The sequence below is a fragment of the Cyanistes caeruleus genome, chromosome 4 (genome assembly GCF_971803275.1).
Source record: "Cyanistes caeruleus chromosome 4, bCyaCae1.hap1.1, whole genome shotgun sequence".
Classification (NCBI taxonomy): Eukaryota; Metazoa; Chordata; class Aves; order Passeriformes; family Paridae; genus Cyanistes; species Cyanistes caeruleus.
Window position 1 is genome coordinate 16,690,553 of NC_141704.1, and position 25,239 is coordinate 16,715,791.

Here is a 25,239-nt window from a genome sequence, read left to right on the forward strand (position 1 = left end):
TGTCACAGGCAGAGTGCATATATAAACCATCCTTAAAAGTGGGCATTTGAAATAATGTGACAAAAATAATACATTTACAAGCCATCAGACCCAAGAATATAATAACTAGGTTTAGGGCTTTACTTGCTATCCTTACTCCCAGAGAGAATGAGGATAAAAAGTAGAAAAGTTACATGAGTATCTGGTGAATTTTCGAACTTGGAAATTCTCAAAATAAGAGAGCAATATGGAAGTCCTAAATGAAACTTCTGCCTATTTTTCTAGTGTGAGGAGAGCTCTGTGGGCAGATTAGCAGTAGGAACCTGAGGGAAAAGATGAGACTGAAATGAGAGATCTAGGAAACCTCTTATTTCCCTGGTAACTGAGGTACAAAAAACTGCAAATTTAGATGTTTGGGGTTTGGAGAAATCTTGGCATGACCAGCTTTTCTGATTGTCTATTCTGCCTAATATCTACTATGTTTCAATCATTCATACACTAAGCTCAATTTTAATTCAGGTGCCTCAAGACAGGATGTATTCATCAGCATAGGATCCAAAGAAAGATAAGAAAAGTATTTAATTTCTTCAACTAAAATAATTATTTTTTTACAGAGTTCTGCTGGAATTGCACATATAAGTCTGGCAGAATCTCCATTCTGATTTCTTTGTTTGTGAAGCACAGAATAATAGTAGCAACATTTCATTAAGAGGAAACCATGCTAAAAATTAATGAAAGCTTGCTATTTTTTATAGCTGCATTGTAGATTTTACTCTCCTCTGGTGGGTAAAAGTTTTATACTATCGTGACCTAAATATTTATAGTTGTCTGCAAACCCTGTATGTAAAATACTTATTGCTTTTGCTACTAGTTTCATGTCAGGATAGAAATATACCAGTGTGTGTGTGTGTCTTGTAAATTAGGATTATGTAGATTTGCTTATAGTTCATTCACAGGGTGCTCCATGAGGGTATATTCCAGGAGCAGGTATGAACTCATTTAGTTTTTGTAAAGACCTAGTACTTGTTTTTTAAGCTTTACAAAATGGTTCTCTGAAATATTAGCTACTCAGGGGTGTGCAGTGCTTGTGTGCAGACATGGTTTTGGTGTGAGCTGTTAGGGTACAATGTACTCTGGCATACAAGAAACACATACTTTTTTTTAAGACTATTTCCAGTGTCTTCTCTAAGCAGATTAGCATAGAATCATAGAATATAATCATAGAATACTCTGAGTTGGAAGGAACCACCAGGATAATTGGGCCAACTTCCTGGCAGAAGACCCAAGAATTACACCATGTTCCTGGGATCGTTGGCAAAATGTGTCTTGAACTCTGTCAGTGTCTTTGCTCTCTGCAGCCTCCTCCTGCAGGAGACTCCTGATGGCATAGAAGGGCTTGCACAAGAATACAAAGGAATAGGTCTTGATGTCTTCTTCTCTTTGTATGTGATGATATGTAAAGTTATTAATATCTCTTGCAACAAATTGATACTTCCAGTAATAAAGGAATATCTGACCAGGAATGAGGATTTCCAACTTACACTGAAAAGCTGAGGATCCCTGGCAGGCAAGATTCTTTGGGTTTTTTACCTTTTGCATTTCTGTGACTGAAGATGTGCAAGAATTGGCCTCTTCCCCAGAAAAAGACTTTCTGTGGCATGGTAGTGATTTTTCCATGTAAAATAATTAGTTAAACAAATAGTGTAAACAGGCAAAGAAAGACACCAAACAAATATTTTTTGGGTTTTTTTAAAAACTTAGATAATTCAGTTTATGCTTTCTGCAAAGATGCATCAGCAGTAGAGCATATGATTCTCAGTTACAACTCAGCATTATAATGAAAGGAAACAGGGATCCTCAGAATGCAAAAATGAAACATAAATCAGAGCATCAGTGGAATTCTAGGAATTTGGAATAGGAACTTGCTCGACCAACTTGTCACCCTTAAACCTCCTTTTCTGTAGAATAATGAAAAATTAAACCACAACATTATAATTAAAATGGTAGTTCCTGGATTTTTTTTTAATATATACATATGAATGTTTCAGCTTCTGTACATCAGCCTGATGCTATGATCATTTTGTTTTACATTGGGGAAAATTTCCACATGCTTAGATACTTAGATGTTGTTTTAGAAATAAAAAGCATGGATCTTTTGCTAGCAGATTATTTGCTTTTCATATAGAAACATCGAGTGATAGAACTTATGTTGTTAATTATCAGGTATTTATTGCAATCTGTGGTGGGAGATGGTCAGCCTGGATTTCCTTAAACAATTCGAGTCCAGCAGAGTGCTTGGCATTTGTTGCTAAAAGACAGCTAAAAGAATCCATAGAATGTTCACTGTAAGCATAGGTATGTGCAAACTTCCAGACATTTGTCTTGACAGAAGAAGTAGAGCAGAGATGAAAGCCAATGTCCACAATGAATATTACACATTATGGTGTTCCGTAAATTTTTTGGCCAAAATAAAGACATTCCTATATGGTTTTTCTTTGCCTTGCATCTTAAGTCAATTTCAAAGGTTCTTCAAATAAACCTCAACAGAAATTATTCACTAGTTGAAACCTGAATTTCTCCTGCTTTCCTTGGTTGCCTCTCAGTGTTCATCTCCCGTTTTCAACATACAGTTAAAATTACCACCACAAGGTGGAGTTCTGAACTTTCCAGCATGAACCATCTCTTCCTTACATCAAAAGGGAGCAACCGTAATTTCTTCTTAACTATTACACTGCAGCCACAGTGTCATGGTGGTTGGAGCAGCTGCAGGGCCTGTTGCTGTTTCAGTGTCAGCTTTGGAGACCACCTTTTCCTCCTGCAGGCAGGAGGATATTCATTGAGCATATTCAACACTGAGCAGTGTTGAATATGGCTCAGTAAACCTGAGCCAGGCCACAGCACATTGCAGTGATTTGGGTCCTCTTTGGAGTGCCAGGTGCCAGTAAAAAATATTTTACGAGTTTTTCTGGCTTGTGGACTTATTAAGGGATAAGGCACAAACATGTTGAGGTGCCCACTGCCCTGGGTACTTGTCCATACAATCCCTCACACCCCACAACTCCAAAATATCCAGCTGTTGGGCAGACCTCTGGATAATAATCTTAACTATTTGTTTGACCTGAAGGAAGGACTGAGCCATACAGAAGAACACGTTCCTAGCAAAAAAAACTAGTTTGGTTTCAAGGGTAACCAAAGGATATTCAAAATCTTTAAAATTCTGAACTACTGTAATCAGCTTGGATGGCAAGAAGGGAAAAAAAGAGGGGAGAAAAAAATTAGGAGTGTCATCCCCATAGGTTGTTCCTCTGGAGAGAGAACAGCAAAGGTGTGACTATTAATCATTCCCAGGAGATGACTCCCAAAGCACAGAGTGCCTGCAATACTGAATGCAGACACCAGACTGGTGTCCCGACCAGCAATGCTGTCATTAGCCCACCCAATTAAATACACTGCAAGTAATGTATTACTGCTACAATAGAAACTAAAAGCCACATATGAGAGCAAGTAAGTCCACATTGTGACTAGCAACTGTTAAACCAATGCAATGAATGTTTATAATAACTTTCTTTCAGCACACTCTGGTCAGATCTGTCCTTATTTCAACTCTTTGTGCCCCACATTGGGGCACCACATTGGGTGCCAAAACGGACTGATGCTGTTTTAAGCTGAAGATAAAACAGCACATAGCCACTCTCTCAAACCCTCTCCCTGAAAGGGAAAGAAAATTGTAGTAAAACTTGTATGTTGAGGTAAGAAGAGTTTAATAATTGGAAATAAAGTAAAATACAATAATAATGGCAAATAATTAGAAGAATGATAAATAAAAAGAAAAAAAAAAAAACTACAACCAACCGACCAAGTGATGCACAATGCAATTGCTCATTACCTGCTGACAGATCCCAGACCTTCCTTCCTGAACCCAGGTTGGCCTTCCCTTCTGGGTAACTCCCCCAGTTTATATAATGGACATGATGTTCTACAGTGTGGGATATCCCTTTGGTCTGTACAGGTCACCTGTCCCAGTTGTACTCCCCCTCAGGTTTTTTTGTGCTCTGCTTACTGCCAGAGCATGAGACAAGGCAAAAAAGGATCTTTGACTTAGGATAAACATGCCTTCCCAAAAAACCAAAACTTCCTTATGTTATGAACACCATTCTCATTCTGATTCCCAAATGCAGCACTGTAACAGGTATAGAGAAAAAATGAACTCTACCCTAGCTGAACCCAGGACATCCAATTATATCTGAAATTTGCAAGAGTGTTTAAAGATATAAACATACAGTAGAAAACAGTAAGTCTTAGTCTATTTAAATAGTTTCTCTAGAGTATAATGCATTTAATGCTGGTTTTAGTCTCATCTTGTCATGCATATGCATAGGTGACAGTCTTAGAAATATTTTTTCCCCATTTTTTCTATTGACTAAGAAACACAGTTTTGAATCACATCAATGCAGTGTTTCATATGATCCTTTTAGTGGTTACAGAGAAGGAATTTTGTATCACATAGACACTCAAATGTTTTGGAAGGAAAATCTACACTTATTACCCATATAAAAAATGAGTTTTTATAAAGTGGGATTTAGTAAAATTAATTTGCTGTTTAAAGGAATTCTATTATGCCTGTTAAATCGTTGAGAATAAATGATTTCTTGCTTTGAAATCCTGACAGGATTTTCAAACACATATAGATTTGCCAAATACATAGTTTTGAAGGTATTTCTTTGTCTTTTATACAAGTAGTGGTTTATAAAATTACCAGTGTTTCTAGTTTCTTCTAAATGACTACTTTTACATATGCATAACTCAGAACTCAATTTGAATAGTTTAAATTATGCCTTTTAAACATATATTCCTAGAGTCTGATTAGGATGGTAGGACACTTCTTTCAAGGGACAATTAACCGATGGAGATGATTGGAGGGCTTTGAGCAGTTCAGCAGCTGCTCTGGTGGGTTGTGGTGCTGAAGGGACAGCTCATGGCAGCGGGAGGCAGCAGCACTGCAGCAGGAGGGTGGGGCAAGGGCCATAGCAAGCATTAGGATATCATCATTATATTGAAATGATCAGAGAAGAGTTTTTAAAAGTTCCTTTATAATAAATATAATTGACTATAAACAAAATATTTGTAGTCGTCTTCTTTATGGAACACACTACATTCTCTAGGATCATGGAAACGTTTAGGAGGGTTGTGAAGAAGTCCTAGCTCAAAATGAATCTGCTTTGTTGCTTAGGAGAAAGCAAACCAAGATATTGGGTATTGGGGCTTTTAAGAAACGTATTTCTCTTCTTCTTCCCTTTACTTTGTGAAAAAAAAATAGCACATGATACATATAAAATATATAAAATATAGCATATGATGTGATATTGTCGCAGCTTCCCTGCATATAGCTTTTTTTGTAACATCTGAAATGTGATTTTACTCTGTTATGTTACTCACTATTGAGGAAAAGTTCAAACTATTAATCTTTAATTAAACAAAATAAAATCAGCAGAATTTTAAAGATGCAATTAACACTTGGCTCTCATTTTCTTTAACCTCTTTACTCAGTCATTAGGAATTTAAACTCTGATAATTTGAGCAAAGTTTGAAATTCCTATTGATATTTTCATTTCTTATATGTTATAAGCATGTTATTCATGTATTTTAAAATGTTCCCTTAAACTTTGTTTTAGCAATAAATATTGTAAACTGCCTTAGCTCTAAACTTTTATCAGTGTTTTGCAAATTTCTGTATCTTAGAGTGTCAGGTAGTGTCATTTTTGGCCTTATCAAATAACATAAATTCTATATAAAGTTTTGGAGCAAGAAAACGTTATCCATGTATCCAGGTCTCATGTGGAGTTGACTGCAGTAAAATTTCTGTGGACATGAAAGCCCATGGAAGACATCTTTGCCTGCCATAGTGGCCTGTAGATCCCTGTGGTAGTTAGTATTGCATGCTGCTGCTCAGCTGAGCAACAGCTTCTGTCACCCTCTTCTCTCAGAAACAGTCTCCTTTGATTCCTTCCATTTTGGTTGAGTTTTGCCTAAATTAATATGATGAGTCAAGAGAAAATGGGTATAAATTGAAATAAAATTTTAATTAATTTTTTTACTTATAAGGGTGTTTGAACACTAGAAGAGGATGTTCACTAGGGTTTGGTGATCTGCATCCTCACAGAGAATTCTGAATTACCTATATCCCCAGCTGACCCTGCTCTGAACAATGAGATTTGACTAGATGATCTCCAAAAGTTTCCTCTAACTTTGACTACTCTGTGACCATAAGACTGTAAAATGAGAGGAAATTACCTCTGCTACCAAGTGAAATGAAGCTACATGAAACAGACTCATGCTTTTATTTGAGATTCTTGGTAATAGCTAGCAGTCTTTCCTCAAACTTTTCTCACTCATTGGGCCCTTGTTTTCTGTGTGAAATTCAGAAAGGCCATGTGCTTTTCTGTAGTCAAGCACAGTCACAAGATAAACAAAGAAAAATCAAAAGTAACAAAACATTACCCCACAACTAAATTTCTGGCTGTCTTTTAGTACTGTCATATTATATCAGAGATTGCAAAGAATGGAAGTATTGCCTTTCACAAGAATGAGTGTGCTTCACTTGCCATTCTCTAAGATCTTCCCCCTATATGCTGGTGACAGTCTGTTACCTCCTGAAGCCATCCATTTTAACTGATACTCGCAATTCCGAGACTCTTCCCGTTGGTACGATCGTCCTGTGAGGAATGACGAGTGCTATTGCTTAAGCCATCACAACTATCTGGGGCTCCTAAGCTTGCCTAGCTCCATATGTTCATATTTAACTGCTTAACTTTCAGTTTCCAGTATGGGATTCCTGTGGCTTTCTTCATTAGTGTTTGGCCAGGCACTCCACACACTTCACAGCAGAGGGCCCTTGCTAACATCTTGTAAGTGGGCTCTCTGGTACCCGCTGTAACTTCAGTAGTCTTTCTTTCCAGATTGTCTGAAAAGCATCCTGCAGGTTCCTGCACATTCTAGGCAAGGGCTGATTTTCTCCTCAAGTAGGCATTTTTCTTCATGTGTGCACTTCTGGACTTGCCAGACATGTGAGCTTTTAGTCAATCCTTTATACTGCACTTCTAAACTGCACATAAATATAGCTATTCTAATAACCTCTATGCCTGTGAATATGGATTTTTTGTATGAGGGACTGTACTCCTTCTTAGTGGGAACTATGCAGGCTGCTATTTCAAAAAGTCAAAATATATTTATTGATATTGTGGCTTTTGTATCATTTCAGGTAACAGAATAGTTTGTCTCAGTCAGCTTTATATATGTGGGAGCAAAGTAGGGCAAAAAACCTGTTCTAACCAGATAACATGGCCTGATTTCAGTATTAGGAAACAGTCCCAGAGGGGATTATATCTCCAAGAGGGTGCTCTAAGTGTAGTCTTCCTTTAGTCCTTTGTTAGAAACAGCTCCTACTCTCCTGTTTGACTGCATTTTACCTGGAACTAGGAACTATTAAATCCTATTATCCTTTCATTTGAGTGCACTTCCATTTATCTCTACCCAATCCTTGTGTCAACAGTCTCAAAAGAAATTAAGGGAGACAAATCTATGGTACAAGACAATTTTTTGTCTTTCATGTGACACTGGTTTCTATGAACCAGAATGATCCATGAACAACAGGTTAAGTCAGAGGAGGCTTTTTGCATGTGCAAACATGAACAGGTAGCTGTGATGGTAGTGAACAGGCAAAGAAAATCTTGTCCTGTACTTGGGAGAACCAGAGAAAATGAAAAACTATTCCTGCATCTGAACTGAGCACCTAAGCTCTTTAATATCAAGAGTCTCTTTTTCTCTAACCTGATAATTTTGCTAATGTACAGTCTATCTTCTTATTACTCTGGTAATAAAAATGATAATAAAAATTACCCAGAAGTACCCACTCATTGCAGTTTTCTGGTCCTGTAGTGAGAGTATGAAGAGCTTAAGTAATATTTTATCTAAATTTGGAGCTTGATTTAGTCTGTAGGGAACAGATATCTGATCTCTAAGAATAGAATGTTCCTTAACATGCTAAGGTTGCTAAAGGCAGACATCTCAGGAATTTCCAGTCCAAATAGGGATGTGTGACTTTAACTGCACACAGAAAGGACAGAGGGAGGGCTGAAAGAGAGAGAATTGGTGGGGGAAAGAGGAAGAAAGAAAAGAATCGAAAGTAATAGAGATGGAGAGAGACAGAATAAGAGATTCTACAATGGAAGTTCTTGAACGATAAGTGGTCTGAGTAACGGTTTGTACAGTGATTAAATGCATGTGTTAGGCTAAAATGGATCTGAGGACTGTCTAGTCTGTCTTCTTATGGGAATTAGGATCATCACAATGTGTATTTATCAACTTATTCTTATACATGTGTTGAAATGTGGATTCACTATCAATAATAAATAGCTCCATTATTTATTTAATTGTCCCAACAGATGAGCTGTTTCCAATCAGCATCTAATATAAATTCCTTTTCCTATCTGGCAGCTCTAATTAAAACCAGGTCTAATTTATCTACATTTTTCTTAAAAGATGAAGCCATAAACTGAGAAAAGTGCTGCTGTTGGGTCTTCAGTAGACACTACTTACCATGTCTTTTGTTCCTGCCAATAAATTACAATATTATACTTCAGTTTCTTATACTAATATTGTATTTTTGGATCATTATTCACTCTGTGATCCACCATACCTTCAAACCTTTTTCCATTATTTATGCAGTTGTCCATTATTTTCTAATTGTTTACCACTCAAGAAAAAACCTAATGCCTGTGCTTCCCCTCTGCCAAAATAAAAGTTGCTGTGTTTCTGAATTAGAATAATCCTGTTACCATTTGATCAGATCTCTGAATTCATTAAATAACTGAAAAACTATATCTATCTGTGTATCTATCTGTGCCTCAATATAATATATTAACATGATTATAATATCAAATGTGTAAGTCATATTCTCTTCTCTGATATTCAGATGTAAATACACTTACTGCAGTTGTCCCTCCAGATCTGACCTCATTACATCTGGAAATACAGTGTGTGTCCTTTTATTGCAGAAATAGTTTACCCAAAAGGAACTATTCGGGGAATACAGCTAGCCTTTCTTTTCCTTCTTTTTTTTTTCTTCCCTTTATTCTCAAGACAAGCCTTCTCTGTATAATGTACATTATGTGAAGGAAAATATTTAGGTATCAAAGTCATGTTCAGGATATGATGCCTTCTGTTCTGAATGTGATGATCAGGGAATTCTCTTTCATTGCTCTCATATATCAACACCAGTTATGGTCCATATAACTGTCATTGTTTGAGTAACCTGCAAATTTGTTGCTGTAATGAAGCTTCCAGATAAACATAGTTATTTTTCTTTATTAAGTCAGTGGTTGGATCTACAGCTGAACAGACAGGCTTATTGTGTAAAGATCTGAGGCTATATGTAACATATTTTGAAATGCTGTATATTGATAGGAGAATATAGTCATGGTTACAGCAGTGAGCAGGAAATCACAGTTTTGAGTCTTGGCTGTGCCACAGACTTTCTGTGTGACTTTGGACAAGCTACTCTTTGTGCATTAGCTAATAATACTATCTCTATCTCCCAGGGGTGTTGTGAGAATACATTCATTAATGTTTGTAAGGCACTTGGATGCTATAGCAATGGGGCCATATAAGCACTTAGAGAAACAATCCATTTTTGCAACAATGTGTGTCTCCCTGACTAAGGACTTTTTTGTTGGAAGTTTTTCATAGATGCTTGTTATGAATAAATCCACTTTATAATGATACAGTGAGATTAAACTGCCTTTCGGAGTGCAGTTTCACTTTAGTATTCAGAACAGGTGTAAACAGTCGTAAGTTGGAAAGCTGTTCCCAAGAAAGAGAATACCATTTTATAGTCAGACATTTGAATAGAAAAGATACCTCTCATGATTCATCTAGCTCAAAACATGGAGGATTATTTACATCTGTATCTGTCTCACAAATAGTTTATTCTATTTTAAGCACTTCTTATTACATTGTCTAAACTACCACCTCAGGCAAGTAATTTCATTGCCTAATTGCCTTTAAAGTTAAACAGTTTGCTCAAATGTCTACTCTACTTTTTTCCTTGTGGATATAGGCTGCTCTTTCAGTCTGTCCTTTCTTTCTGAAATAACCTTCACTCACATGTGTTCAATTCAGACACACCACGCAGTTGCACCAGGTTAACAAGGTACTGCTTTAGTGCTGATGGGAGGTAAATTGGTAAGCCACAATAACTTGATTTGATCATTTTCCTGGCTGAGTGCTGATCAGTGTTAAAATCTGAATGTGAGGCTCAGGACATTAGCACCAAGGAGCAGAAAATGGGTAGTCAATATTCCGAAGGCTATTGAAAAGGAGTTGGTGAGAGATTTCCAAACTATGGGAGAAGTTGCTGCAACGACTTCATAAAAAAATTTGTTTTTCTATGGCTTGTTTTGTTTTTATTTGTATAAAGTAGTAGCAGCAGACATACTGTACAAGTAAGAGATTTGGAAGAGTGTGAGCTGTCAGGACAATGAAGAGGGCTCTGCAGCTCTTGGGGCTCAGAAAACCAGATATCTGTTGTGCTTCCATGTAAAGCTTTCTAATTTAGTGGTTGAGTTCAACAAAAATTTTTATGAAATTATCATTAGAAGCTAGAGACCCTATAAATGTCACAATGGTGGGAACATACTATGTCCTCTCCTACTGCATTAAATGTAGAGAATTGACATGGTCTTAAAAAGTATTGAACTGTAGGAATCCAGTTAATTGCAGTTAAATACAAGATGTAAACATACAGAACAGGCCTCATTTGTGCTGGGGTTCAAGAAGTCACTTGTTTGCCATGGAGTCCATTCTCTAGTGAATAGAATTGCTTTTAATAACATTCCCATATGAGTGACAGTGTAAATGCTTCTCAAGATGAGTATTATATTATACTATAGTTAATACTTTCCTCACAATGCAAGAGAAAAGAGCCTTGTAATTTTTTTTTCTTATCTGTATGAGAATTGGGGATTGAATGGGGTTGATATCCTCTATTATACACATACATAACATATACTACTCTGGACAGAAGAAGAAAAAAATGAAAGTACACTATTGCAGTGTTGTAAAAACTTACAACAAAAGGAGCCACATGCATCAACTCCCAGTCTCCACTTGAATTCACAACCGTCAGGCTGCTCCCAGTGTCATGTATGGTTATTTCCTGGATTTAGGAAAAGACTCAGTATCATCTCCTCTGTTTTTCAGTAAATGCAGGACCCGATTCTTAATAAGAATTCCAGATTCTGTAATTTAAGTTGATGCATGTTTGAAGAAAAATTTATCAATGAAATCAGGAGAGAAAGCTTTGTTTCACAACTGTTAGTGAGCCAGTAGTTTGTCTCAGTTCTTATACATTCTAACAGCTTTTCAGTTTATTCATGTCTGGTTATTGAGCATTATTTTAGTAAAATACTTTGTTACCAGAAATTCCTGTAAAAATACTTTGCTATAGTGCAGCAACACTAAGATATCTACCAAATATTCAGGAAAAATGTAACTCAAAGGACTACTTTTATCTTTTCAAAAAAATAGAAAATATTTTATATTTTGTGTCAAATTAATCCTCTTTAAGACATGGTATGAATCACACGAAAATAATTTGGATGCTAAAATTATTGTAGTTTGAAAAAAAAGAAAGTTAAAAGAAAAGGATACCTGTTTTCAAAATTCAGTTCTGAAAGCCAACTAAAAAAATATCATCACCATAAACAGTGGAAAATTCAAATTTCTCTTAAAGAATTTATTGTCATATGTTGTCTCTGTCAGAAAGAATATTACACATATTTGGTAGTATACCTGGAAAAAGAAAACAAAACAGTGAAAAGTGCTGAAACTTTTACAGTTTAATTACTTTTTTTTTTAAGGACTGACTTCTTGAGAATGCTTTTCTGCATGAGAAGCAGCAGGGTACATAATCTGGAAAGAGAAAGGCCTTTTTCTATAGCAAAGTAAATTGTAGCTATTTTTTCACAATAGGAGGTCATTTGCCATATATGGATTTTCTCCATTTTGATAGGACATTATTGATAAAAATTTTCATACCTTTGGTATGTCTTTAGGATTGATACCAGTTGCACATGTTTACTTCAATAAAATAAATTCTGATAACTTGCAGATCGCCTGGTCCCTCGGGCTGTACTTAATATACAATTAGATGTTGTCTTGTTCATACTACTTCATATTTTAGTTTACTACATAAAGTGCACACCTGCTTCTTATATCCCCCCTTTTATTGTTCTGAAGTGATTTTGAAAACAAAGTATTTTAAAACTTTATGGTTCCTAATGGAAGAAAGTAAAGATTTGTTACATGTAGGCAAAGAGAAAACAATTTAAAAAGTGGTTGTCATTCAAAATAAATCCAAGATGTCCTTTTTAATCGTAACAATTAGTCAACTAAATATACTGCTTTTTACTAGTCCCTCAATTCTAGAAGTAATTGTCATGTGTTTTGGGAATTCAATCTGTTCTGACTGTATAAAATTCCATTAGTTTTCTGTGGGGAAGAAAGAAGAAAAAAAGTTTTTCTGGTCCAGTTTCTTCATAAATTAAAAAAAACCAAAAACCAAAAAACAAAACACAAATCAAGCTGCACTTGGTTCCAGTATTTAGTCTCTATGTTTTTATTTAAAATGTTTTTACTATTAAGGCTATGACTAGGTAGCTGCTATGCACTACACTATAACCACTTTATAGGGAAGATATGAATACTTAAACTCTTTCAAAAAGAAAAGAATGGATGGGAAGGCAGACTCTACAAAGTTTCCGTTCTGTCAGAGGTGACTGGATGTTTTTGTTTACCTTTGCTTCTTACATTTACATCTGAAATGATGCAAAATAACTCTTCTAAATATCAGTAAAGGTCAATTTTGTAAGTACTATTCTCAGCATCTTGAAGCAACTGTCTCATAGAATAGGATGACTGCAAAGGGAAACACCAAAGTCTTCAATTCTAGGTATTCAGGTGTGCATGCAGTTAGACCCACTAATGCTATAGCTTGTTCTGTGTTTCCTTTTGCATTTTCAGGCATGATTTCAATTGAATCATTTATGGTTCTTCCATTCAGATTATAACAGCTATTTTGGAGCGGATAACCCTCAATGGCTGTATATGAGACATTGCCCGGGGTGCCTCCAAGATGCTTTTGAGCTGGGTAAGGAAATCACTGAGTGTTGACACGTTCTCAAAGCACTATGGCATGGATTGAGAGCATAGCTTATAAACTGTGTTACTCACCTATTATTCAATGGTTTACTGAAAGAATAGACTATACCAGTTTCTTCTGAAATGCTGAACAAAACCAAATAAACATTTTTTTTCCTAAAAAAAAGAACAGGTAACAAGTATTTTTAAAAAATTAAATACAGTATCTAATCTGTATGTGGTAATTCATGAATAAAACCTTCAATTCATCATTGCCCACTTCTGATATGTTTATTTCCAATATAGTAGCCATTCAATGTATAATATGCTAATCTAATATCTATTACTGCTTTATTAGTACACTGGTGTGGTATATCAGACTCAGATTTTTACTGTGACTTTAAGGTCAAAGCTGTTTCTGCAGGCATGTCTTAACCAATCTGCTAGTTTAAGATTTATACTTGATTCAAGCTGTAATGGCTGTATCATCCTTACTATCTACATATTAGCTTGCACACTCCTGTTCAGACAGGAACAATTAGTTACCATGACTCATCTCCCCTTTCACTTATGTACACAGACAACTGAAAACTTAAGGGCTTGTAAACCTGCACCTGTGGAGTACACAGGCTGTAGGTGTGGGGCTTTCACTGAGTGTGCACTAAGAGATCAGAGAAAGCATTTATCTCTTGTTTAAAAGCCTGAAGATGAGTATGTTGATCATTCCATCATGGGTATGATGATAATGACATTCCAGCACAAGTGTGATGCTAAAACATCCCAGGACTTGGCACTCCACTCCTCTATTTAATGTTAAGCAGTGTCCAGGGAGAGAGTATATTCTGCTGTAGAGAAGGATGTTTTATTTCCTACAATGTTTGTATAATGCTCTTTGTAATGCTTTATCCAGCTGAAATCTGGCTGAATCAGCTACAGTATCTGCATGATTTTTACAGAGGATAGTTTAGGCTGTGCACTGTCACTGCCCCATGTACCAGGGGTCATATTTTAATACTGTTTTTTTTTTGTTACATGTCAAAAATCTTAGATGCTCCATTTCATGTTGTAATTAAAGCTTTCTATTTCAAAATAATGCAAACATGCAGAAAAAATGGTTCCTATAAGGGCAGCATAATTTAAAATAAAAACAAAGAGGTTGTTTGCTTCTTAAAATACATTTTTCACAAAAGGTTTTGTGAAAAGGTGTTATGCTGTGGCTACTTCCTTAAATATAATAAGTTACAGGACTCCTGATATATCTGGTAAATAGAAGAAATAAAATTCCTACAAAAACAAACAGACAAGCAGATAATGAATAGATTGTGCGTGCAAGAGAAGGTTTTATTAACCTGCAGTTTCTGCCATTATCCCACCCAGGTGCAAAGAGATAGGCCTCCCGTGTGTTAATTCCACAGCATCCAGTAATAAACCTGAGATTAGCTTCCAATAATCCACTTTCTTCCAACTGTGAAAAAAAAAAAAAGAAAAAAAGTCTTATACCATTTAGTATTAACTGGACATAGTTAATAAGAGCTAGAGATTCACTAATACTTTCCTTTTACTTTACTATCGAGAACCAGTGGACAATATTATACATGAATGGCTTGTAAAATGATTTTTTTATATTTCAATGGTAAACAAGTTTCTTTACTCAGATTAAAGATTTAAATTTAACAACCATTTCACTTTTACTTATTCCTGAATACGGACCCAGAAGAACCCTAATATATAAAATTCTCTCTTTTAATGTCATAGTCTGATAATCTCTTGAAAACATGAGAATATTTAGGTTAAAAAAAATAGTGGTAAACACATTTTATTTTATACATAAAATGTAATAATTGTTAATTCTGTGCATGTAATAATTTTAACTGTTTATTTGAGATTTTGAATTATTTTAAATCATCTCCACTTAAAATTTGTCTGAAAAATATTTTCTTCCCCTTCACTAGCTTAAAAGCAACCAAAGATTACTTCTTCTCAGGAATATCACCCATTGTGCTCAAATATTAGAGGCAGTTTGTCTTTTCCCCATATGTTCAGAACCTGTTTTAACTTACTGTGAGGTGCCTGGTGGTGTTCTGGATATGCATCACTTTTGCTGCAGCTCCCTTTTATACACACCACAATAAGAACTGCTAATGGAAAGAATTCAAGTGGCTGTTGAGGCCTAACTTCAGCTCCTGATCAATTTTTGTAAGACCCAGATTTTGAAAAATGTGGAAAGTTGAAATCTAAAGAAAATTTAAGACGGTTCTCTGGTTAAAATAAAAACTACAGGTCAAAGAGTTCATTGCTTAAGTTGCCAGTGAGTGTGAGTTTGTATAGCAGAATTCATTTTCATAGAATTGTTTTTTTGATTTTTTTTTAACTTTCCCTGTTCACTAAGGTGAATGAAAACAACAAGCATTGCAAATCTGTTAGCTTACTCACTTTTCCATGCAACACTGCTATTGGCCATTGTATAATGGTTTGCTGTGACATGGCTCATAGATTGTGTGTGAATTCAGCATGGCTTTCTCTGTGGGTCTCTTTCTCAATTAAGAACTTACTCCTTGAATGTTGCAGCATTTTTTAGTTGTGTATTTTTAAGCTAGACCCTCAAAAATTGATGCTGGAAATCTGGATCATAACTACTTTCCCTTAATTTCATGTGTTTAATCATCCTTATTAAAATACAAATCCCTTTTCTGAAAAAAGGAGTGAACATTTGTATTTTGAGAAGGGTTTAAAAGTCCAGATGATCTTAAAATACATAAAAAGTAAAAATATGACCATAATACCTCTGAGTTTAATTGTAATTTTTGTGAATAGCACTACAGTCATTGGAATGTTTGAGCCTATGCCTTGTACATCAGTCTTAACTGTGAGTTTCAAGAGTTGTATTCTCTCTGAATTATCATATAATCACAGAATGGTTTAGGTTGGAAGGGACTTCCATAGATCATCTATTCCAAGCTCTCTGCCATAGTTAGAGACTTCTTTCACTAGATCCGGTTTTTCAAAGCCCCATCCAACCTCACCTTGAACACTTTATTTTCATTTCAAGACAAAAATGTTGCAACTAAAGGCAGGTAGAAAGGCCCTTTTGACACTGTACAATCTTTCTTTGAGATTAGTAGTTCTCTTTGTTGCTGCAATCTGCTAACTAGTCAGGGCTTTTTAGGTGAATGAAAGCATATTTTGAAGACAAGAATGGATGAAGGCCATAGATAAACCAGAAAAATAACAGGGAGTATAAAAAGGATGGGCAGATGGATACTGCAGTAATATAAGTTCTCCATTACAACACATGGAGTTCTTTCCATTAAATTCCAAGTTTCTTCTGCTCAAATATAAAACTAGCCACAGGCAACCATAGCACATGTAATCATGTATTATAGAAATTAAATCATATCATTTAGATGTCTCTTTCTTCAGACATCAGAGTATTTCCACCTGAACAGGTTGTGTGAAATTTTGGTACATCTTGAATTAAAAAAACCCAAATTAATCCGTACTTTGGAAGGCAAGAATGAGTTTCAGCACTGCAGATTCTTCACAGAGGATATGCTGCCCATCTCCCTCCTCACTGGAAGTTCATTCATTGCAGCTCACGTATTTTCTCATATGCATACGGTTTCCTTAGGATCTGTAATGGTGGCAAAAACCATCAGTGTAGGAGTTGGATTTTAAGGCTCTAAGTTTTACAATCCCAGATGCAAGGGGCTTTCTCTATGTATAAAATTCCCCAGGTCACAACGCTGTCATTGTTCTCAGTAGGAAACCCTAATTGCAGAGCTAGTTGGATAAGAGTTGGATTAGCTGGCAGAGTGTTGTCTGGAAAATCTTTCAGCTGTGCAATGTTATCACTTCCCCTACATCCCTCCGCCCCCACCCCTGAGGATTCCTAGCCTACTGCATTTGGTGAGATACATATGTTTTCCCCAGCTACAGGAGCTGTGAAGGGTTCCTCTGGGATATCTAAGTATAAATACCCAAGTGTGTCTTCAGTTGCTAGGTTATTTTTAGTCAATGGGTGGTTACCAAGTCATCTATAATTGTGCTGTTAAATGTGTCAGAGCAGCTACTGCAAATTGAGGTGCTCCCTGTAACAGGTGGAGCATATCAAGTGAAATGAGAGAGGACAAAAAGCAACATTTCAGAACTGAACTGCTCAAAGACTTGAATTATATAAGGGGAGATTTCTTGATAGGCAGATGTGAGGAGGATGATCCATGAGTACAACAGCGATGAAGGAATATGGTAGCATTGTTTGACTGCATGTGGTGTTTTAACACCTGCTGCTAATTAAACCTCAAATAAGCCACTCCCCTTTCTCCAGACCCCATCTGGTGAGAGAGGAACAAAAGCAGACTGTGGGTTGAGACAACAAATTACTGAAAGCAAACAGCAGTAGAATAAGAAATGCACAGTGGCAACAGCAATATTAGTAACGAAAGTATAGAAAAGACATGGCTCTTTACATGTGAAAGGTGTTCACTAATACCTCAGTTTAGTTCCACGTGCTGCTGAGACAATGACAAGATAAGAGATGTTCCTGCAGCTGGCAGCAGCTCACAGTTATTCCTGAGACAGAGGCAGTGATGATGTGGGCGATATACAACAGCGATATTCCATTGGCCACGCCCCAGGGCGCTGGGCTCCCCCTCTGTGAGCAAACCTAGGACACTGCACTGCACACAGTGCTTGTGCTGGTGTGTTGTGTGATTTCAGATGGGTGCTTTGGGACAATTTACCAGCGGTTCAAGGGATCAGAGTGGTCTCACAGGGCCTCTAACTTCTTCTTAGGTAGCTCCTTTTTGGGTAGCGGCCAAAAGCTGTTACCAAACGGTGCTGCTGTGTGGGAGAACGTTCAGCGAGTTCCCAGTGGAAAACTGTCTACATGGCATCGACTGCTGGCACAAATCTTTATAAATAGAGAAGAGGAAGAAAATCATACCTGAATAGAAAGTCAGTAAGATGGTAGGAAGAAGACACAAACAGCAAAATAATGCAAATGAAAAGCAAAATGAAACAAAAATAACTTAAAAAAACCAAACCCTAAACCATCAAAAGTTCTAAGTAAGCATGCACTGTTAGCAAGGAGATTGCACACTGATAATTCTAAATTATCTAGGCCGTGCTATCCCTTTTATGAATCTGCCGCTAGGAGGCAGGACAGGAAGCAGAGTATAGTCTGTCAAAAATATTAAAGGTGTATTAATGTATCACCTAATTTGGTAAGTCAAGGGAAGAATTAAGAAAATTTTAGGTGTTAATGGAAAAAGTCAAATGTATTTGTGGTTCTAATGATAGCTGCATCATGTCACAAACCAGAGATCAATAGCATCTCTTTAGATGTTAATTTCTACTCCAGTGGCAGTTACCCAGCATCAGCTGAAGATCAGGAATAAAATTTTGAGGACTGCTGTAGTTGTGCATAGCTCAGAAGCAAAGAAATGCAAACCAGACATTGGTATGCAGAGAAAAGAGGAGAAAAAAATACTTAAATGCTGCTAAAACTAATTGGTGGAAATATATTTATCTGTGCTCATTCCTATATACTCAATGTATCTTCTATTTTGGTTAGATTCAAAACAGAAAAGGATTTATAATGCTACTTCAAGCATATGTGAAAGATGAACTGGGTGAATTTCAACAAAATAAAATGTTAAACTTAGCATCAGGAGAAACATTCCAGCTGAGAGAACCACTGGGCTGGAATAATCACCTCAAGTGGCTGGTGACAGACGATTGCCTGAGTAACTCAAAAGTAACAAAAATGAAATCCAGTGGGCATTGGCAAAAGTTTGGTCTAGATAACCTAATAATAGCTATTGTCTTCTCTATATTTTTCCCAAAGCCAGAAGTAGTTTCCAAATTCATTACTGAAAATGGGCTAACGTCACATCTTGTGCTCCTGCATTTAGATCTGCATTGGCCATGCATAATTTGGAGGTTTATTGCATGAACAGGAATAAAATAGTTATGCAAAAGGCATTTGACACAGCTGGAAATAGTAGGACTTCATTTCTAGGTATTTCTAGGATTGTGGAATACAATCTGAACATGATTGTTTTCCAGGAATTTTAGCACATCTTTATTTATGAAATATCTCAGTAGTGAAGAATAAATCTTGCAGAGTCTGGTAGAATCTTCTCACAAAATTAAATGCAGAGTATAGATAATTTTTTCAAGTCTCTATACTTGAGACTGCTGCTGTTTTTGCTACCGAGTTCCAGTTTTAGTAATTCTGTAGAACTCGACTGAATTTTTGGTGAAAAGAACAAATGAGCTGTATTTCCAAGAGAGAACGCAGATTTGAAAATTATGCACATCATTTCTCTTCTGCTTTCTTGTAAGATCTCAGAAGATCTTCTATCTCTTACATATTTGCTCTTGCTCCCTGATCATCAGGGAAATGTATTCCTCACTTCTCTTCCCAGCTACAAATGCCTTCTATATCAGAAATGTCTTCCAATGCCATCACCATCCTTTAGCAGCTTTCAGGTGCCAAGCACTGCTCCTTCAAATATAAAAAACAATGAGGAAAACTCCTGTGGAGTGGTTCCCTAGAAGTAGCTCCTGCTAGGACCACAGCCTTTTGCCTCTGTATTGCTGGAGATGAACGGGGTCAGAGCTTGGGACCGAGCCTGGAAAAGCAGCCTGGAAGTTGTTTGACAGGTGCTGGGAATGCAAATCTTAATCAGCTGAAAGATAAGGGGGAATTTTTATCAGTGGAATTTATTTAGAAAAGTCTTCCAGCAACGTCTACAAGGGTAACTTGAGTTATCTTTAATATTTTATAAATCTTTATGCAGGTGACAAGTAAAGAAATTGAAGATGGATGTTTTTGAATAGGACTTGCCCTATTTGAAAAGTCCAAAGCTATTTAGAAAACACAAAACTGAGAGTGAACCATATGTAGTACAGCAAGTGGCGTTGCCAGGTACCACTGTCCTCTCAAATGGGAAGTCTTCTGGAATCCCTTGTTGCTATGAGACTAAATATGTCTATACAGTGTGAGTGCTGAACCAGATTTTGCTCCCACTTCCACTAGTGTGCAAGTAGAGTGGCTCCCCTGTGGACAGGGAGCACAATGACATGTTCTGATGTTTTGTTTATGAAGGGTCTGATCTAAAGGCCACAGAAACCCCAGAGTATTTGTCTAATTAAGAGACTTTAAGAAGCAAGACTAGTTGAAATGAGAGAAAGCACCATCTTGCACCTCAAAAGGAGCAAGGAACAAGCCGCTGGCGCTTCTGACCCATTGAGAGAGGACCTTCATGTACCTTTAGTCAAAAAGGGAAGCAATGAGTCAAATTTTTCAGAGGATTTCTCTCTAAATGTGTTTAAACTAAAAGAAATATATTGCTTATTCTGGACTGTATAAACTCTAAAGTTTGACACTTTTAAAATCCAGTTACCTGTGGATTTTAAAGCTGCTATGTCGGTGGGGGGGGGGGGGGGCAGGGTGGGGGAGAGATTTGTTTGCTTAAGTGTAAAATGTGTGAATTTTCTTTAGCTACTTGACACATTTTCTTTCACCCAGAAGACAAATAAACAAACAAAACCCAACTCGAACTGTGCCCAAGCATGGTAAATTTCTCACCAAAGTGTACATTTCAGAATGAAAGATTTACAGTGGAATTTCTCTAGTGTAGCTATGACATTGCTTTAACATTGCGTTGCTGTAATGTTCAAATATAGTAAATGCAATACATGGGTTTATAGGGATTTGTGTGAAGTTTAAAATTCAAAAGATGGTTGTTTTTAATGTTTCTCTGTGCGATCTGCTGAAAATGAAAAGGCACAGGGATGAATTTAAGACACATCATCAACAGCATGGGATATGTTTGCCCAATAAAAATACTGATCTTTTATTAATCTGTCCTTTCAAGCATCTTCCTGGTTTCTTAAAACTAAGCAAATATTTAAATATTAAATATTACAAAAAACCCCAAACAAACAACAAGACCAAAAAACCAAAACCCCAATTCGCATCATAAACGCAGACGTAACCGAGGTGCAATGAAAACAAAGCTCTCAGCGTGCAAGTATTCCCTTACTTGGTTTAAATCTCCAAAACTATGGATGCCTATCCCGGAGAAAGCGGTGTAGCTCCCTGGCCGTCGGTGCGTTACGGTTGTCGGCGTTATGCAGTGACCCTGCGCCAGCCCGAGCAGCAGCACCGCAACTCCCGGCGCGTCCGGAGCTGCCCGGCGGGAGGACCCTGCGCCGCGCCGGCCGGGCCGCGCTGCACGGTCCGCCAGCCCTCTGCCCGCAGCCTCCGCGGGGCTGCGGACCGCACCTGCCCTTCCGCAGCCTCCGCGGGGCTGCGGACCGCACCTGCCCTGCTCCAGCCCCTGCTGGAGCTCCTCTCCCCGCATTTCGCGTCCGCCGCCCGCTCCGCCCCGCGGGCCAGCGCCGGCCGCGCTGCGGGACGCGCAGGCGCCGCGGAGGTTGCGCGGCGCAGCGGCGGCTTTGAACGCAACAGGCGCGGAGCCGCATCGCCTGCGCGGGCAGAGGGCACCGGGAGCGAGCCCGGCTCGGGCAGCCCCCCTGTGCGGCCGGCAGCACTTCGGTGTGCGGCTGTTAACCCTGCCCTGCCCCGCATCGCCGAGCCGCCTGTGCGCACCGAGCTCGGTGCCCTAAGCGGGCAGCCCCGGCCGTCGGGGGGACCCCCGGGTGCGGAGCGCAGCGTCTGCCCCCGCCCGGGGCTGCACCGCGTCCCGCAACGGCGGGGCCGAGCGCGCAGTCCCCGCGGAGCGGCCCCGCATGGCAGCACCGCCCCGGCCTTCCGCCCCCCCGCCCGGCTGCTCTACGGCAGCCGCTGGCCGCGGCAGCCTCCTTCCCCTGGAGTGGGAGGGCGGCAGCAAAATCACATCCTTGGTGTTTCGGGGTTATTTTGGTAGGCTGGTTTTTTTGTTTTGTTTTGTTTTTGGTTCGGTATTTTTTTGTCGTTTTCTTTTTCTTTTTTTTTTTTCTCTTTTTTTTTTTTTTTTTCTCCCCACGCTGATTTATTAGATTCTTTCATTTGCACTCCTGTTTTCCGCGGGGATTGCTGCAGCGGAGACATCAACCTGTAGACCGGGAGAGCCCGCCGTAGCCCGGCGCGGCTGCTCGGGGGGCGCGCTGCGCTGCCACCGCCGGGGCGCGGCCCCGGGACAGGGTCGAGCTCGCGGGCAGACGGCGGGCGAGGGAGCGGGGGCAGCCACAGCGCCTGGGGCACCTCCCGGGGCCGGGCGACGAGGAGCCCCCGCGGTGGAGGTGCGAGCCCAAAGGGAGAGCAGCGATCCGTGCGAGAGCCCCCGAGCATCCCCGCGTTTGCCAGGGACGGCGGAGCTGAACTGACTTCCCTCCCGCCCCCCGCACCCGCACTGGAGAGCATCTCCGAGCCGGGGGAGGAGGAAGGGGGTGCAACAAATTGCCGCCAGCCGGGAGAAGTTGCAGTAAAGAGAGATCCCTCCCTCCCGCTCCCTCCCCTCCCCGCTCGCTCTCTCCTCCCCGAGCCGTGGCAGCGAGCAGCGGAGCAGCGGCCCGACGAGCGAGCGGCACCCGCAGCCCGGCGATGCTGCAGCGGCTCCCGCGGAGCCTCGGCGGGGAGGGCCCGGCCCCTGCGCGCCCCGCGCCGGCCGGCGGCGGCGCGCCCTGAGCGGCGGCGGCGGCCCCGCGCCCCCGCGGCGCAGCGGGCGCTGTTGCGCAACCCTGCCCGGCACTGCCGGCTCCCTGCCCCCGCCGCCGGCTCGGCGCGGCTCCCGCGGAGACGGAGCGCTGATTCATGGGGCCCCGCGCCGGCTGCCTCGGCGAGGAGAGCGCGGCGCTGCCGCTGCCCCCGCGCGGGGTGTGAAGCCCCGGCCCCTCCTCCGCAGCCCCGGGCTCGCCCGCCCTGCTCGGGAGTGTGGTCCCTGCCGGGAGCCGCCGCGCCTGGCGCACAGAGGGAAGCGTTGATGCATCGCTGTGGAAATTCATTGTGTGACTTTCTGGGTATTTACTGAGTTTCAGACCGAGATGCAGCTCTTGAAAGCTTTATGGGCACTAGCAGGAGCAGCGATCTGCTGTTTTCTTATATTTGTCATCCACTCACAGTTTCTTAAAGAAGGTAATTGTATGTGCATGTCTACATATCCTGTTCTTTAATACTAAGATCTTTACGAGGTGCCTTAATTATTTTTACTGTTTCCAGTATGTTCTATTTACAGCAGTGCTTCCACGCTATTTTTCCTTTCCGTTAAAGCCTTCTCAATTTTGTTGCTTTAGATAATAGGTAGGCTTAGACTTACATCTTTGGTAAATGTATATATGTTATATGTGCATATAAATTTATATATATATATATATGGAATCTGTATGATGTTTATATTCAATGTTTCAGCTGACGTCTCATTTCTGTATGGGGCATGTATAGTGTATAGAAAATATTTGTTGCTATCAGATGACCACAAAACAGTAGTCATCATGGGAATATTAATAAACCAAAAAACCCCTTAACAAGTAAACGTCTTATTTTTATACCAAATCAATAGGCATCCTTTGCCTCTTCCTTATTCAGTACATTTTCAATAGATGGCACTAAAGTTCTATGGAAAGGGCAGGGCAGAGCAAATCCTGGGCATTCAGCATCTTCCTTCTCCTCACTGCCCCGAAACGGGAAGAGGCCTGTTCGTGGCTTCAAGGCTCTTGTTTTTTCCACCTTGTGGTCAGAAAATTGTGATTACAATTTACAGGAGACAATAATTTGGATTGTAGGGCAGGCTTTTCTCTTTTTTTTTTTTTTTTTTTCTTTTTTTTTTTCCCTACTTGATTTGGGTGGAAAAAATATGTTTGATTAAGTGAGTAGAGGGATTTTCCTGTGGAGTAACCCTTGTATTACCCCTTTTCTGTTTCGTTTTCTTTCCTCGAGAAGTTGGTATTTTCTCTTTTTCCCCTACTACTGAAATAATTAGTCCCTTTGTTACTTGTGTAGTGAACTCTAGTTTGAGATTCAAGTGTGAATCCTGAAAAATGTATATATATTTGGTGGTGTATGGAAAAGTCCAGTCTTTTTAAGCAGTGTTAACAAAGATAACGCAACAATATGGGGATGTTGGTGAACCCATTTTTATTTTTTTTACCATTGTAATATAGTTGAGAGTATAGCTGGAGGAAAAATGAACCAAACTCATCTTGGAGTGCTGGCTGTGTAAAACAGGGAAAAAACTTTTTTGTGACTGGGACAAAACTTCACTCAAGTGCAAAGTGACTACCTTGCAATCACTGAAGTATCAGTACTGATTTTGATTTAGTGTCAGTCTAAGCAAAGCATGAAACTCTGTTTTCACAGTTTTGTTTTTTTTCTTTTCTGAAATTAATAAACTCTGATTTGCCTAATTTAGAAGCATTATTCAGATACCTCCAGTGCTAAAGGTTTCTCCTTTAAGAAACCTACCCATGCTGTAATTGCATTGTATGCAATGCCTCCCACATAGTGACTTATTTAACATTCTTTTAAAATGCTCAGACAACTGTATTTTTATGTATCTGTCTAATGACATGGCCTATTTTGAGGAGATTTCGCAGAATTTCAGTCTGGTTTTTTACACTATTTGCTATTATACTGTGTTTTTTTCTTCTTCTTTGGTCTTTTAGGGCTTAAGGTCTGTGTTACTGTAAAAAAATCCTTAAAAAACATTTTGTTTCTCTTAAAATATTTCATCCTGCCTTGTAGGAATAGAAAGCTAGCAAGTTATTTTATAAAAACAGAGCCCATGGCTGTACTTGAAGGACTTTTAACACGTTTTACATTTCTCTAGCAATTATAACTATTCTTAACATGGGCTGCAGACAGCACACTGAAGCTCTTTAGCTTGTTGGATAACTTAATTACATCAGTTTGTTTATATTTGTTCCCAAACCATTTCTGTTTTCTTTAGCAGTGAGAACTATATACTGACTGTAAATTGCACGTATTGGGATAGCTGTCAGACTTTTCTTGACAGGTGCTAATCTTCACGATAGCATTTTGACCCTTTCTGTATAATTACTTCAGCAGTGCATGTATTCCTTCTTCCCCGTAGTTTCAAGAGACACTGAATAGTTTGATGG

At 39.1% G+C, this 25,239-nt stretch overlaps 1 protein-coding gene and 1 long non-coding RNA gene across 21 annotated transcripts in view; one reads left to right on the forward strand and one right to left on the reverse strand.

Moving 5' to 3' along the window:
• TAFA5 (TAFA chemokine like family member 5) overlaps window positions 1-25,239 on the forward strand; it is a 473,208-nt gene that overhangs the window by 88,286 nt on the left and 359,683 nt on the right. For 8 of the 11 annotated variants that reach the window (XR_015286155.1, XR_015286156.1, XR_015286157.1 and 5 more), the window contains exon 2: window positions 13,097-13,183. The exons of 1 other annotated variant lie outside the window; for it this stretch is intronic. Coding sequence is in view for 6 of the 10 variants with exons in the window: in XM_086886872.1 (XP_086742998.1) it covers window positions 13,097-13,183 (87 nt within the window). In the remaining 4 variants the exon portion in view is untranslated. Of the gene's footprint in view, window positions 1-13,096; window positions 13,184-22,874; window positions 23,258-25,239 lie in introns of those variants that run through there. 2 more of the 11 variants (XM_023918662.2, XM_086886878.1) reach the window with 2 other exon arrangements.
• On the reverse strand, window positions 8-21,633 carry LOC111923034 (uncharacterized). 10 transcript variants are annotated; one of them, XR_015286159.1, is made up of 8 exons: window positions 21,225-21,630; window positions 17,663-19,865; window positions 16,674-16,804; window positions 15,234-15,407; window positions 14,523-14,638; window positions 13,267-13,350; window positions 11,686-11,826; window positions 8-11,191 (listed from the first exon to the last, which is right to left on the reverse strand). It is a non-coding gene; the product is annotated as an uncharacterized LOC111923034 (long non-coding RNA). The 10 variants fall into 10 exon arrangements; XR_015286161.1 differs by lacking the exons at window positions 8-11,191; window positions 11,686-11,826; window positions 15,234-15,407 and having other exon boundaries at window positions 12,402-13,350; window positions 21,225-21,629; XR_015286164.1 differs by lacking the exons at window positions 8-11,191; window positions 11,686-11,826; window positions 13,267-13,350 and having other exon boundaries at window positions 14,494-14,638; window positions 15,234-15,308; window positions 21,225-21,633.